General features: G+C 40.1%; 1 protein-coding gene across 1 annotated transcript; it reads right to left on the bottom strand.

Moving 5' to 3' along the window:
* Positions 1–2,995: 2,995 nt before the first annotated feature.
* Positions 2,996–3,907, bottom strand: LOC110543730 (olfactory receptor 52E1-like). The gene has a single exon (XM_021629971.2). It carries the CDS (start codon positions 3,905–3,907, stop codon positions 2,996–2,998), a length of 912 nt encoding a protein of 303 aa, XP_021485646.2.
* Between the last annotated feature and the right edge of the window lie 13,358 nt (positions 3,908–17,265).

Raw genomic sequence — 17,265 nt, 5'->3', positions numbered from 1 at the left:
GGCCAATCAGTTCATGTCAAAGACAGTCCCTGTTCCCTAGGGAACACTTGGACATTGAGCTGCCATGGGTTACATCTGTGCAGAGGTTCTAGGTTATCTCCATGTGTGGTTTTTGGATGGAGTATTAGTCTCAGAAAAGACCCCTGGGACCAGATATTTTTTTGCTTCCGTTGCTCTCCTTGTAAAGCTCCTGTCCCCTCCAGGTCTTTTGATCTCCCACTTCTTTCATAAGATATCCTATAATCTGCCCAAAGTTTGGTTATGAGCCTCAGCATCTTCTTTGGTATCCTGCTGGGTAGTTTTTCCGAGACCCTTTGTGTTAGGCTCCTGTCCTGTTCCCTGTTTTCTCCCTCTCCATCCTATTTGCCTTTCTGAGTGAGGATTGATCATCTTATCAGGGTCCTCCTTCTTGCTTAGTTTCTTTAGGTGTACAGACTTTAGTATGTTTATCCTATATTATATGTCTAATATCCACTTATAAGGGAGTATATACTGTGTGTGTCCTTCTGCTTCTGGGATACCTCACTCAGGATGATCTTTTCTAGTTCCCACCATTTGCCTGCAAATGTCATGATTTCCTGTTTTTAATTGATGAGCTTATTCCATTGTGTAAATGTACCACAATTTCTGTATCCATTCCTCTGTTGAGGGACACTTGGGTTGTTCCCAGATTCTGGCTATCACAAATGAAGCTGCTGAGAACATGTTAATTTTCTTATAATTTAACTTTTGTTTTCTATAGCTAAGTTTCGAACTTTTCCACAGACATGGTTGGGAAAGATTACTATCACATTCACTGACCATAACTACCCATTATTTAATACACATTTCACTCCTATTTAATTTTTAAAGGAAGAAAAGAAAAGAGATGTAAACTTAATCTTTCTAACTGATGAAAAGCATTATGGAAGTTTGAATTTTTATCAAGAGACATTGAGAATATAAAACACCCTAAAATTAGGTATATTTTACCAGTATGTCCTGGAAATTTTGCTGCAGGTAGTATGAAGGAATTTTAACTTCTTAGAAAGTACCTTTATCAGAGAGTATATGGAGGGATGTTTTATTCAAATCACTGTATTCTTAGCAAGTGTTCAAGTCTGTGCACCAGCTTAAGACTTAACCAAAACCCACATAATAAATGATAGTGTTCTTTATGTTTCAACATCAGATATTGTAGGGGTAGAGCAGCAATCATCTGCTGAGGGAGCCTAAGAAGCAGAGGCCCTGGGTTCATCTGTAGAACAGGAAGAAAAGGGAGACTCAAACTGAAGTAGACTAAAGAAGCACAAGTTGAGTAGACCCTGAGAAAGACCCTCTGGCACAGCCAACACCATACACAAAGAAAGCAAGACTGGAAACCTGTAACCCAGCAACAGCAGGCATTCCCTTCAAGAACTAGCACATGGAATGGCTGGTGAAGCCAGTACTGTTAAAGAAACTAAAACAGCACTTAGAAGCCTAACGGTAAACGCCAGGTCTAGATGACCACACTTGTAACCTATCAAACTTAATGAAACCATGTCAATGGTTTGGAAATCATTCCACATAAGAATAAAGGTTTCTTATCTAACCAAGGGTAAAAGTAAAGCAATGAAAATTCAAGCCTTTTTTTGTAAATTGAATAAAACATAGATAAGGTATGACATAGGTAGTCTATCACCCATTAAAATCTTAAAAGTCACTTGTGTGTCTAATTACACAGCAGACGTGTGCAGTGATTTCCCAGAGATTATCTGGTTTAAGCGCAATGTGAATTAACACACGTTTCCTCCAATGATTTGTAATAGCATGGTTAATTTACAGTAATACCATATCATGGTTAATTTACAGTAATACCATATCGCGGTTATTTTACAGTGATACCACGAGGTGCTGTCTCTTCCATGAAGTCCATTCTACAGAAAAGGCATATCAAGGAATAATTTCAGAAGCATATTTGGAAGCCAACAGCATATTCAAATGACAAATGTACCTTGTGGTTTACAAATTTGTACATGGTCTGAGAAAAAAAAATACCTCTTACTAGAAAGTCAGCTTTTGTTAGACCTTCACAAAGTGGTTTGTCCTGGAAACCACATAATGTTTACTCACATAATGTTGATTATGTTACACAGATCCAGATAACACTGGATGATATCATCTGGAGCTCCTTTAGTGAAACTGTCAATTAAAACCAAGCAGTGTTGGGCTTGCCACTGCTAGGACTTCCACTATCCTAACACTACTTAGAAATGGAACATAATAAACCTTACAGAAAAACAAAAACACATTCCTAGAAAAGAATACATTATTTCTAAGCTGTTAACACAAAATTTGACTACAAATTTTTACAGCAAGTAAATAATACTTGCTTGAAATTTTGGGGAAAATAAAACTGCAGCACATTGTCCAGAACCTCAAAGGTTTTATAATTCTGTTCACAGTAGAAGGTCTCACACTGTCCCACATAACTGATGTTCCCAGGGTTTTGACCAGATTCATATTACTGGCATTAGCTAAGCAAATGTAAGAATATAAGTATGCTGATAGTCTAAGTCAGCGTGTGGCAGATGGTCCGACTTCCTAACTCTGGGGCAGGGCTGACCTGCCATTAGAGTTTTAAAATACTATATAAAAGATTTTGGTGATTCATTTGTTTGTTTCCTTGTTTGTGAATTTTGCTGTGTGTGTGTGTGTGTGTGTATGCCTAGTGTGCTCATGCAGAATTGGAGAAGCATAAAGATTTGCTTCAAGATGAAGAATCATAATTTTTCCTTAATTGAAAAGTTTTTAAAAATCTTTTCTAGTATAGATGGCATGGCCCCAACACTAAATACCTAGGTTAGAGAGAGATGCCGAGGAGATTAATATCTCAAAATTGACAAGCCCCTCCCTGTACAGGACTGCATACATTACAAATGCTCCTCTTCTGTTTTTAACCTTGAAAAAAAAATCACCTTTTTGTGCATATGTTTTTCTTTCTTTCTTTTTTTTTTAATACCAGAGCTATGTTTTATTTCCTGGAAAACACTTTCAGTACCTGTTCTCTAATCTGTTTAGTTCTGACTCCATAGATTACAGGGTTGAGAGAAGGTGGAATGACTACATAAAAATTGGCCAGAAGAATGTGGATGTACCGTGGTATATTCCGGCCAAACCTATGAGTCATAAATGAAAAGAAAGCGGGAGTGTAGAATGTCAACATGACACATACATGAGATCCACAGGTGCTGAGTGCCTTGAGCCGGGCATCCTGAGAAGACAGCCGAAACACAGCGCGGAGGGTGTGCACATAGGAGATGACAATGGCTACAATGGCACACACCAAGCCATAGATGATGTTGACCTTGGTGCTGGCACAGGACAGGCGTGCAATACCCATGTGCTCACAGTATGTGTGGGGGATGATTTGGTGTCCACAAAATGGTAACCGCAAGATGAGCAAGACAAAGGGTATGGCAAAAACCAACGGTCTTAGGAGGATGACCCAAGCAATGATGAAAACTACCTTGTTTGTCAGCACCAAAGTATAGCGAAGAGGATTACAGATGGCCACGTAGCGGTCATAGGCCACAAGCACAGCTGACTCCACGCCTGTGCACAGGTGAATGAAGAACATCTGGAGGAGACATCCCTCAAATAATATTTCTCTCAGGTTGAACCAGAAGATTCCAAGCATTTTAGAGATTGTGGATGTGGACAGGCCCAGGTCAATAGATGACAGACTGGCCAGGAAGTAGAACATGGGCTGATGAAGACTGTGTTCTGTCTGAATTACATAAAGGATAGTTATATTCCCAAGTACAGCTGTCAGGAACACAGCAAAGAAAGGAAAACCAATCCAACAGTGCATGTTTTCCAATCCAGGGATTCCCAGGAGGAGGAAAGTGAGGGGATGAGATAGAGTAGTGTTGTGCAAAGCCATCCTTCTGTGATTGTTACGCCAAAGAAGAGCATAGACCAAATACATCACATTGACCGTATAGGCAGCATCCTACTGTAATACAGCAACACAAGAGACCATATCAGAGAAACTCCCATCGTAGGGATCGAGGCAGCTTGATCAGAGAGGTTTGAAACTACAATATGTCCAAAATTTAGTAAAAACAAATATATTTTATTTTGTTTTCTTTTCTTTTTTCATTTTATTGAAAATAAATTATTTTCTCAAATATTATATCCTGATTATAGTTTGTTCTCAGTCTACTTCGTATTTTGAAGTGGGGTGATGATGATAGAGTGATGGTTCTGCCGCTAGCCCTCAGTTCCAAGCACCCATCAGGCAGCGCACAACCACCTGTAATTCCAGTGTTAAGGGATCCCATAGCTTTTTCTAGAGCATCTGTATACATTGCACTTTAATAAACACACACACACACACACACACACACACACACACACACACCTCAGAAACAAAAATCTCTAAAAATAATAAAGAAAACACATCTGTGCAGGGGTTCTAGGTTATCTCCATGAATAGTCCTTGGTTGGAGTATGAGTCACTGGGAAGTTCCCTATGTTCAAATTTTCTTGTTCTGTTGCTCTCCTTGTGGAGACCCTGTCCTCTCCAGCTCTTACTATTTCCCAGTTCTTACCTAAAATTCCGTTCACTCTGCCCAACAGTTGCCCATCAGGCTCAGCATCTGCTTTGATAGTCTGAAGGGCAGAGGCTTTCAGAGGCCCTCTGTGGTAGGTTCCTAGGTTGTTTCCTGGGTTACATAGTAATGTGAAGAGGGACTGCCTCTGACATAATCTGATTGGCCTGCTCTTTGATCACCTCCCTCTGGGGGGGGGGGGGGGGTTTGCAGCCTTACCAGGCCACAGTAGAGGACAATGCAGCCACTTTTGATGTGAACTGACAGACTAAGATCAGAAAGGAGAGGAGAACTTCCCCTATTAGTGGACTTGGGGAGTGGCATGCAAGCAGAGGGAGGAGGGAGGGTGGGATTGGGATGGGAGGAGGGAGGGGCATATAGGGGGATGCAGAATGAATAAAGTGTAATTGATGAAAAATTTAAGAAAAAAAGGGAAAAAAATAATTTAAGAACCTTAAATGACTTTCAAAATGGGAGGAAAACATGGAGTTAGTCAATTGGCATGGAGCACGTCTCGCCCCTGGGGGCAATGGTCTCCTGAACCTACTCAGACCTCGGACACCACCACTGCTAGTTCTAGAACTGACGCAGGATGTTCCAACGAGGGGTTAAGGCTTCTCATAATATTTCCTATAAGCCCACACCTGTTTGTCTATATCCCCCATTTTTATTCATTATTAGCCAGATAGAGCCAAGTAATTGTGGTAATGATACTCGCTTTTTTTTTAAACCCCAATGCTAGTAAAGTTAGGTATGCCCTGGTTACTCGCATGCCTCACTGGATGCCTATGCCCATTGATGCCCCTCACGCTATGACTCTCTTCAGACAGAAAAGGGATCTTGGAACTACAGCCACCATTGTTACTACCATCTCATTGACGGCTGTTGGAGCTACCACCAGGGCATTAGCCATGAGTCATACTGGGCAGACTGCTCAGACCCTGAATAATCATTTAGCCAATGTAGCTCATGCCTTAGTTGTACATAAAGGAATTAATGCTCAACTAAAAGGAAGCTTGATGGTGTTCAATCAGAGGATTGACCTCTTGCAGGAGCAAATTGATACCCTATGGCAAATCGCTCAACCTGGCTGTCAATGAAAGTATGCTGGACTTTGTGTCACTAGCATACAACATGAGAATTTTTCCTGCGCTGCAAATCTGTCTAAACAATTGTCGAGCTATATTTTAGGTAATTGGACTGGAGAATTCGATACTACGATGGAGCAGCTGAGAGTGGCCATTGTCACAGTAAATTCTACCGGAGTGGACGCAGGACTAGCCACAGGATTATCAACATGGATTGCTGCAGCCATGAATCATCTGAAGGAATGGGCGGGCATGGGAGTGTTAGCAGGCCTTCTGGTATTGGTCTCCTTGGTTTGCCTGTGGTATATATGCAAGATTAGAGTCTCACAACAGTGTGATGCAGCCATGATCATTCAGGCCTTTACAGCCATTGAAGCAAGACATTCTCCCCAAGCATGGTTGGATACCATAAAAAGCTAAAATGATACGCTCAGGATGCGAGGCTAAGCACTGCACTCAGGGTCAGCCGCTTTGGACCCAGAGAAGAGCATGTCTGATTGCATGCGGGTTGATGCCCCAGGTCCCGCCTCTGAGAAAAAGGTATCGGACGGGTCCGATGCTCTTTGGGTGGATGACACCTAAATGAACATCTGTACAAAGTCCCAATTTATTTCTAATATCAGAGATCAGACCTCTACTCTTGCCTGATGCGTCTAAAACAAAAAGGGGGAACTGTAGAGAGCTGCAAAATGCTATGCCTTAAAGATGGAGCTGGTTTCCGCCTTCCACCTTCCCGATGGTGAGTGCTCTCTGTCAGGAACAATTCCACATTTGGCTAAGGCCGAGGATCTGGCTTGCTTCCATGTATGTGGACCTATCTGCATTGCCCCCGTGGCATGCCTGGGTTGGCTACCCAGAGGCTATTTAAGCTGTGGGCTGGCTTTCCCCGGGGTCCGAGGATTGTTCAATGTTCCTGAATAAACTGCATTGAAAAAATAAATAAATAAATAAATAAAGAAAACACATGGTCTCAATGCGGCAATGTATTTACAACAGCCATTCATTAAATTCTAGACTTCAGTTGAGAAAATACACTGTCCAAAATAAACTTTCCAGATCTAAGCTAAGACCGGCTGCAAAAGATGAGCTGACATTGCTCAATCCTGTGGAAGAGAAAGGTTGTGAATGACATCACAGAAGTCACTAATTTAGATTAGTAAAATGAAGTCTCCTGAAATTAAAAGAATGTTTTATAGAAGTGTATTTTGATTGATTAAGTTCCTCAAACCATTTCTCATACTCTTCTTATATTCTAGTCTCTCCCTTTTTTGCTACTCACACCAGAGAAACATGCTGTCTTGAAACTTATTTGGGAAAAAGCTCTTTCTGAGTCTTCTTACAGGTAAATGTGTAGACCCCTCTTCAACAGCAACATGGTAACAGGCCTTCATGTCTCTCAGTATCTTTCTGCTGAAACTATCAATAAGCGAACACAAAATTTTTGTACAAATACACAGAGAAACACAAATGCTTTAATTTGTAAGACATTACAAAGCTACCAGGTAATGTCAAACCGTGTAAGTATATACTGCTCTTCCATGTTAAATCTCTCACATTCTTGTTTTGGCAAATATTTGCTATCACATTTCCCTCTAAACCAAGGAGGAAAGGAGTTCTAAGCCTCTTTCTCTTTCATGTATGTGAAGTCTTAGGAAGGAAAATTTTTCTATCCAATACAGGAAGCAGACAACAGCATGGAATTATAGTAATGCAAGCCAGGAAAGACACTAGCAGAAGAAAGGAGAAGAAGAATTTCCAGGGGAAAGAAATAATAGCTACTTAGGAAAGTAACACTAAGCTGAACAGTGATGGCTGTGTGGCTGCAGAAGATCTGTATCTCCAGCTTCATTCCCTGTGCTCACATCCATCTGATTTAAAAGAGTTTCATCTAAAGGACACTAAGGTTGAATCTACACTCTGTTGCTCACTGCCATGCTTCTGTTTATTTTCTTGGAGGGGTGGGAGAGGAAGCAGGGCAGGAGGATGTTATTTTCTTCCCTGAATATAAGATTACTCATCCATGAAATAAAATTATAAAAAGCATCCACAGGAGAATTTCTTGAGGTATATACTTCACTCATGGTCTATCATTTAAAGAGTGTAAAGTTAATGGTTATCATGTGGATTCCCTAGTAAGGGGAGCCGAGCTACCTCTGACATGGACTCTGTAGTTGCCAGCTCTTTGATCACTTCCCCATTTTGGAGGGCATTGCCAGGCTACAGAGGAAGAGGATGCAAGCAGTCCTGATGAGACTTGATGGGCTCCTGTCAGATGGTAGGGGAGGAGGACTCCTCCATCTGAGAAACAGGGAAGGGGAATGTAGGCAGGGGAGCAGGAAGATGGACCTGGGTGAGGACTACAATTGAGTTGTAAATTTAATAAATTATCAAAAAAATAAATTTAAAATAAAAATTAAAAGAATGTAACAGTAAAAGACTACAGTGGACTTGAGTCTGGCATAGCTGTAACCTTTTGGGTATCCTCAAACACAAGGTACCATATGTGAAGTCCTCATCATTCTTTTCTATTTTATGGACATTCTGAGACAGTTGATAGTGTTTACAATAGCAACTGGTCACTCTGACATCTGCTTTTACATCTACATCAGTTTCTGCTCCTGGGAACCTCGCCTCTGTAATGTGACTAACATTACCTTAGCAGGTAGATGGATTTTGTTTCCCCAGGCTACAAGCGGTGAGAGACAATTTCTGCACAGTTTAACTTCAGTGCTAGTCTTCTCTCTTCCTGCAGAGTATGAGTTTCCATCAGAGCTATTTATCCAACCTACAATGAGAAACTATGAAGGAGCCATAACCATATGAGCCGTGGAAAGCATGGAGAGACGGAGCAACGGTGGACAGGAAGCAGGTCAGGGAGGAGATGAGCCACATGGCCTGCACGCCAGCGGCACGCAACTTGCACAAAGAGGTTGCGTAACTCTGTACACCCAAGAGCAACACCCAAAACCGATGCTACCTGCTGCTAAAACGTGCAGGGGATTACGCCAGTCAATTCTTGCGGGCAGTTCCTTCACCCATTCCCTCAAATTAGGAGCTTTTCCTCCCCCCTGTTATTTCACCCACTGCTCTCTTCCTCGAGTTCAGAAGAGGATCCATGTTCCCACTTGAACTATCAACATTCAGAGAAGTTAAAATACCCCTTAGCTTTCTTCTAAACTTCATACCCATAGGTGCTTTTCACTGAGGTCACAATCCCTAGAGTGAGAACTTTGGAAGACCCTGGGGAAATAACAAAGCTCTGAGGTCAGAATTAAATATTTCTGGTGAAATTAAATGTTTTCAGACATAACTAACCCATATGCTGGTTCTTGCTTCAAATTTTCAAATTTAGCAATGCCTGTTTACATGCGAGATTTTTTTTAAATTTTACTATATCTTTAAATGTTTTGTTTCTAGTTGATTAATTGTGAATTCTTTATTTTAACCATAAATTATGGTGGGGAAGAATCGTGATCACTGAAATGTAGACTAATGACACCATCAAAGTTCGCATAGCTCATCCTTGAGTGAATGTGTGTGTATGTGTATGTGTGAGAGAGAAAGAGACATACAGAGAGAGAGGTACTGATATAACAAGAGTATTTAGTAGAATTGTGCTACTGCCATGGAAACAACAGCACCCGGTAACATGCTCATGCCAGTACACAGCCATTTCCTAAAGTGAAGAAATCCCCACAGATATGAATTATATTGATATGGAAGAAGGGGAATATAGAAGGAGCCGAGGGGACAGGACCCACACAGGGATACCAACAAAGTCATATAAGCTGGGCCCAGGGAGGACTGCAGAGACTGATGCATCAACCAACGACCATGCATAGAGAGGACCTAGACCTGCTCCTCAGTTGTATCCCATAGACAGCTCGGTCTCCATGTAGGTTCCCTAATAAGAGGAGCTCAGTTGCCTGCTCCTTGATCACTTCTCCCTGGTGGGGCAACTTAGCCAGCCCACAGATAAAGAGGATCCAGGCAGTCCTGATAGAACCTGATAGGCTAGGGTCCTGATAGGGACCTCCCCTATCAGTGGACTGGGGAAGAGGGATAGGGAAGAAAGAGCAAGTGAGGGTAAGACAGGGAGGAGACAAGGGTGGAGCTTCAGCAGGGATACAAAGTGAATAAATTGTAATAAATATTGATAATAATTATAATATTTTCAAAAATAAAGAAACAAGGTGAAAAAGTGTAAGGCAGAGAGACTGAGTATTTTCTTTTCTGTTTTTTTTTTTTTTTTTTGCTCTTGGTTTTATTTTAATTTTTTTTAATTTTTTTTATCAGTTACATTTTATTAACTCTGTATCCCAGCCATGTCCCGATCCCTCATTCCCTCCCAGCCCCTCCCTCCCTCCCTCCCTCATCTCCACCGTGCCCCTTTCCAAGTCCACTGATAGGGGGGACCTCCTCCCTATTCATCTGATCCTGTTATATCAGGTATCTTCAGGACTGGCTGCAAAGCCCTCCTCTGTGGCCTAACAGGACTGCTCCTCCCTTCGGGGGTGGGGAGACCAAAGAGCTGAGACTGAGTATTTTCATTTATCTCCCACTGAATATATAATTAAATATATGTGTACACACATTATATAAATATATAGAGAGCATTATGTTCTTGATCTCAATTTTATTATTTTTATTAAATTTTTTATTTTTATATTTGTTACAGTTTATTCACTTTGGATCCCAGCTATATCCCTCTCCTTCATTCCCTCCCAAATCCCATCCTTCCTCCCTCATCTCCTCCCATGCCCCTCCCCAAGTACATGGATAGGGGAAGGTCCTCCTCCTCTTCCCTATGACCCTAGCCTATCAGGTCTTATCAGGAGTGGCTGCATTGTCTTTCTCTGTGGCCTGGCAAGGCTGCTCCCTCCTCAGGGGAAAGTGATCAAAGAGCCAGCCACTGAGTTCATGTCAGAGACAGTTCCTGTTCTCCTTACTAGGAAACCCGATTGGACACTGAGCTGCCATGGGCTACATCTGAGCAGGGGTTCTAGGTATCTCTATGAATGGTCTTTGGCTGGAGTATCAGTCTCAGAAAGACCCTTGGGACCAGATTATTTAGATTCTGTTGCTCTCCTTTTGGAACTCCTGTCCCATCCAGGTCTTTCTATCTTCCCCTTCTTTCATAAGATTCCCTGCACTCTACACAAAGTAAGGTCATGATTCTCAGAATCTGCTTTGATATACTGCTGGGTAGAATCTTTCAGCAGCCCTCCATAGAAGGCTTTTGTCCTGTTTCCTATTTTCTCCTTCTTCCATTGTTCATCCCGTTTGTCTTTCTGAATGAGGATTGATCATCTTACCAGGGTCCCCCTTGCTTAGCTTCGTTAGGTGTACAGATTTTAGTATGTTTACCCTATATTATATGTCTAATATCCACTTATAAATGATATATACTGTGTGTGTCTTTCTGCTTCTGGTATACCTCACAATGGAAAAAAGACAGCTTCTTCAACAAATGGTATTGGTCTAACTGGATGTCTACATGTAGAAAAATGCAAATAGATCCATATGTATCACCCTGAATAAAACTAAAATCCAAGTGGATCAAAGACCTCAACATAAAACCAAACACACTAAATCAGAAGAAAAACTGGGGAAGAGCCTAGAACTCATTGGCACAGGAGACAACTTCTTGAACAAAACACTGACAACACAGGCTCTAAGGTCAACAATCAATAAATTGGACCTCATGAAACTGAAAAACTTCTGTAAAGCAAAGGACACTTGTCAGAACAAAATGACAGCCTACAGACTGGGAAAGGAGCTCTACCAACCCTATATCTGACAGAGAACTAATATCCAGAATATATAAAAAAACTCAAGAAGTTAAAAAGCAACAAATCAAGTAATCCAATTAAAAAAGGGGTACAGAGCTAAACAGAGAATTCTCAATAGAGGAATATTGAATGGCAGAGAAACACTTAAAGAAATGATCAATGTCATTAGTCATCACAGAAATGCAAATCAAAATGACCCTGAGTTTCACCTTACACCCATCAGAATGGCTAAGATCAAAACTCAAGTGACAACACATGCTGGAGAGGTTGTGGAGAAAGGGGAACCCTCCTCCACTGCTGCTGGGAATGTAAACTTGTACAACCACTTTGGTGCTTTTTCAGATAATTAGGAAAAGTGCTTCCTCAAGATCCAGCTATACCGCTCCTAGGTATATATCCAAAAGATGCTCAAGTACACAACAAGGACATTTGTTCAACCATGTTCATAAGAGCTTTATTCATAATAGTCAGAATCTGGAAACAATCTAGATGTCCCTCAGCTGAGGAATGGATACAGAAATTGTTGTGCATTTACACAGTGGAATACTACTCAGCAATTAAAAACAAGGAAATCATGAAATTTGCAGGCAAATGGTGGGATCTAGAAAAGATCATCCTGAGTGAGGTATCCCAGAAGTAGAAAGACACCCATGGTTATATAGTCACTTATAAGTTGATCTCAATTTTGAACTGCACATAATACAGTTTTTTTTTTCAAATAAGGTCAATTTAAAAAAAATTAAATGTTTTTTTATTCACTTTATGGCCCATGAATGCTCTTTGATTGATGGTTCTCCATGAGCCCCATGAGCCCAGGTTAGTTTACTCTTTAGGTCTTCTTGTGGTTTCCTCGATCCCTCAGACTACCTCAATCCCTCCCCCAATCTTCCACAAGACTCCCTGATCTCTGCCTAAAATCTCACAACATATATGCTAAACATATGTGCTGATTATCCTTTTTTTACTGTTAATGAAGATGTTGAGAAAGAGGTTTGACTACATAGTATTATAGAGATAAGTTTTCAGGCTTCCATCTTGGAAGATTTTGCCCATAATAGATAGTTTGGCCTATGATGCTCAGCAGGATATGTGAGTTTTATCATTTAATCATTCAACTGTATACATTGATCATATACTGTGTAGCAGGCACTGTTTAAAGCATTGCTTAATATTACACGATACTAACAAAATGTAGAAAAGAAAGACAGATTACGTAAGTACATACATGGCAATATGAGTAATGAAGATGCTGATTCTAAAGCTAACAACTCTGAGTGACATTGTCAGGGGAAGTGACACTGTGAGAATGACATTTAAGATGTTTGCGAGAAGAACTAGGGAAAGCCGTGTTGGATTTGTTAAGCCAGCGGGAGCCCTTCCAGTATGAGAACATGAAATACGACATGAGTTAGTATATTAGCTGTGGTCCATCAAAATACAGTTGGATAGATCAAATCTTTGCTGTGACATGATTTGAGAAGCTCAACTTTCCATAGCCATATACATGATTAGACTTTCAGAGATCGAGGTGAGGTCTGAGGAGGTCCACGGGCAGTGTCATAAATGGGGCTTTATTACTGCAATATAATACCATGACTAAAAGTAACTTGGGAAGGAAATGACTAATTTCAGCTTTCCAGCTTAGAGTCCATCATGACAAGAAATGAGGGCAGAAAGTCAGTGCAGGAGCCTGGAGGCAGGAGCTGTAGCGGAAGCAATGGAGAAGTGTGCCTTTTACTGGCTTTCTCCTCGTGGCTTCTTCACTTTCTTACACAACGCTGTAACAGCACTCATAATGATTGCGCTCTCCAACATTAGCCATTAATCCAAGAAATTTCCCACAGGCTTTTGCCAGTCAGATGAATTGATTTTCACCATTAAAGTTCATACTTCACAGACGAATATTAGCATAAGCAGAGTCTAAAAAATCATTGCAAACAATGGAACGATGGTTAATTAAGTTGTTTTAAAATTATAATCTCATTATGTTTTCAGAAAATAACCCTCTTCACTAATAACTTTCTTGTTACTATATTCTAAAATATATATTTCTGAACATTTGACTTTAATTCTGCAGTTATATATTTTTTAATTTCTTGTGTTTAATGATTAGTGATATTTTTTTTAAATGTGTTTTGTTTTTAGATAAAATCTGGAAACAACCTAGATGTCAACAGAAGAATGGATACAGAAATTGTGGCACATTTACACAATGGAATACCACTACTCAACTACAAAAAAAAAAAAAAAAGGAACTCATGAAACTTTTAGGCAAATGGATGGAACTAGAAAAATCACCCTGAGTGAGGTAACCCAGAAGCGGAAAGACACGCATGATGTATACTTACTTGTAAGTGGATATTAGCCATATTTTATAGGATAAACATACTAAAATCTGTAGTCCTAAAGAAGCTAAATAAAAGAAGGACCCTAGGGAGGATGCTTAGTTATCATTCAGAAGGGCAAACAGGATAATACTGGAAGTGGTAGAAGAGAGGGAACAAGACTGGAGCCTACCACAGATATCCCCTAAAAGACTCTACCAAGCAAGGGATAGAAGCAGATGAGGAGACTCACAACCAAACTTTGGGCAGAGCACAGGTTGTAATATGGAAAGAGAGGGAAACAGAAAGATCTGGAGGGGAAAAGAGCTCCACAAGGAGACCAACAAAGCCAAAAAAGCTGGGCCCAGGGGGTCCCGCAGGGACTGAGGCATCAACCAGGGACCATGTATAAAGAGATCCCTGCTCAGATGTAGCCCATGGTCAGCTCAGTCTCCATGTGGGTCCCTAATAAGGGGAACAGGGCAGTCTCTAACATGAACTTGGTTGCTTCTCTTTGATGACCTCCCCCTAGCAGGTGACCTTACCAGGCCACAGAGGAAGAGGATCCAGGCAGTCCTGAAGAGACCTGATAGGCTAGGGTTAGAGAGTAGTGGTGGAGGACCTCCCCTATCAGTGCACTAGGGGAGAGGAATAGTGGGGGAAGAGGGAGGGGATGTGGAACCAGAAGGAGATGAGGGAGGGGACTACAACTTGGATACAAGGTGAATAAATTGTAAAGTTAATAACAATAATAATAAATCAGTGTTTTTTTAATTTATTTATCTTTCAATTTATTCACTTTGTATCCCAGCTGTAGTCCCCTCCCTAGACCCCTCCCAATTCCACCCTTCCTCCCTCATCTCCTCCATGATCCTTCCCCAGTCCACTGATAAGGGAGGTCCATCTGACCCTAGCCTATCAGGTCTCATCAGGATTGTCCTGTGTGGCCTGGTAAGACTTCTGTTCCCTCAGGGGGAAGTGATCAAAGAGCCAGCCATGGCGTTCATGTCAGAGACAGTCCCTGTTCCCCTTACTAGGGAAAACCACTTGGATACTGAGCTGCCATGGGCTACATCTGTGCAAGGATTCTAGCTTATCTCCATACATGGTCCTAAAAATTTGTGTGTGTGGTTTATCTTTAATTTAATTCAAGTACATTTATCCCTTCCATTTTTTTCTTCCAAAGCCTCCCATGTACCCCTCCCTACTGACCTTCAAACTCATGGCCTCTTTTTCCACCCACTGTTACTGTACACATTTATGTATACATACATATATTGCTAAACATGACTTGTTGATTTCCTATAATGCTATCTGTGTGTATGTTTGTGCCGTCATTACAGAAAGGACCATGTCTTGCCATTTCAGCTATTATTATAGCTCAGATAGTTCACACCTTGGTAAAACCGATGATTACTTTTCTTTTTAGTGCACATAGCACATTCCAGCAATATGAAAGCTATCCAGTAGGGATGGAATTTCCAGGTCAGGACCAATTTGATATTTCCATGTTCTATGGCTCAAACGTGTGTTACTGTCTTCAGCAGAGGACCTTACAGTCAAGTTCTGCAGGGTAGGTCTTGACTGCATTGTCAACAGCTGGAATGTTCTGTCATCAGGGGACCGTGTTGCCTGAGAACTCCAAGAGAGATGGCGCACTGTCGGCATTGGGCCTGCTTTTCTTAACCTCTGGGGTTCCGTAGCCAGACACCTGTGTAAGACATCAGGCCACTGTTGACCTGGTACATGGTAGCACGATTTTAACTCTTTCTAACGTGGGTATATACTGTAGCTTTTATGCATAACAAACTCAGAAAATGTTCAGACATGCAAGGTAATTACACAAAAAACTACTTTCTTTTAGTTTGGTTTTCTCAAAAGCTACAGTGTTTTTCATTGATCAGCCAAGAATAATAACTGAAATCCATTGGGATTTTTTTTTAATTCTGACTCTAGGGGAAATGTTAATGAAAATTCTTCCTGGAAAATTGTAAAGCCCTGATAAAAACAGGCCAGAATAACATACAACCGAGGCAAGAGTCCATCCTATGGCTCAGGCTGGTAAGTCTCTATTTCAGCTTGCAGGCAAATAAAGGGAAAGAGAAAAAATAAGATAGACCTGGAGGCATGTGGTATATTTGGGGCAGAAACTGACGATGAAGCTTTGAAAGAGAATAGAGCATGGCAAATTAAAGCTATGTCATATTACCTGAAGATGCTAGACAGAGCCTTTTAGAAAAGTTTTCTATTTGATTCCTAATGAATAATATCATATCTCTGGAATTTTGTTCAAACTGCTTTTGAATAGTAATAGGTTTAAAGTTTCTTTTCCTTAATTATCTCTATTGTCTATATCAAGAAACACTTATAAGGACTTGAAATTATTTGCGGAAGGTAACAATATTTCTTGCTCTTCATTTCCTTCAAATATATTGAATTAGTCAGAAAGCTAAGTTTTATAACAATCAATCTGATATAAACTTTATTCTCAGAAGCATTTAAAATCATCCCATTATACCAGTCTCAAGAAATGATGATTTGAATGGGTATAATGTAGACAAGTTAAAAACATATATATAACCTAGATAAGCATGTAGATAGATGGTAGATAATAGATAATATGGATAGATTGATGATAGATAATAGATGTGATAGATATTTAGATGATACATGTTAAGTGAGATAGATAGATAGATAGATAGATAGATAGATAGATAGATAGATAGATAGACAGACAGATAGATAGATAATAGACAGGTAGACAGACAGATTCTGAAGAGAGAGATTAAGACAGAAAGAAGTGAGGAGAAAAACAAAAAGTAGGATGGGTAAGGAGGTGAGATGGATCTGGGACAAATTAGAGGAGGAGAAAAAGACATGATCAAAATATACTGTATAAATTTTAATAAAAAAGAACGATTGTTATATTATATGTAGCTGTGTAGGTAATGTGTCAGAAAATAATAGAAGTATCTTACATTCTTATTTTTAAAAATATTATTGTTGTACTAACTTACAGGATTCAATGAGACAGTTTTCTACATATACAATCATTTACTGATCAAGTCCTTAGACTCCAAAATCTATGACCATCTCAATTACGAACCTGAAGATGCTAATATATACATATATATTATATACAATATAATATATATATTATATAATATATACATATATATATATATACTACATATAACATTCAGCTGAACATTGAGACACTCACATTGATTGTGTGTTTGTACACTTTTTGTGGAGGATAGTGTGTTGGTTCTGCATGCTTGAGGATGCTAATAAAAATGTATAACACATAAACATTCAAGTTTGTAATGTACCAATAGATTAAAACATTTGCTGGGCCATTTGTTCTTATGATTTAATACTGTCTGGAAATTGAACATACAGTCATCCAGAAAGGAGTTTTAGTAATCTCTTGGGTGTTTCTTAACACAGTCAAGCTGAAAAGCTGGATTAATTTCCAGTACTA

The sequence above is a fragment of the Meriones unguiculatus genome, chromosome 14 (genome assembly GCF_030254825.1).
Source record: "Meriones unguiculatus strain TT.TT164.6M chromosome 14, Bangor_MerUng_6.1, whole genome shotgun sequence".
Classification (NCBI taxonomy): Eukaryota; Metazoa; Chordata; class Mammalia; order Rodentia; family Muridae; genus Meriones; species Meriones unguiculatus.
This window is presented reverse-complemented; position numbering and strand designations above follow the sequence as displayed.

Excerpts from the sequence above, each read along its gene's own strand:
- LOC110543730 (XM_021629971.2), bottom strand. The coding sequence starts at position 3,907 with ATGGCTTTGCACAACACTACTCTATCTCATCCCCTCACTTTCCTCCTC.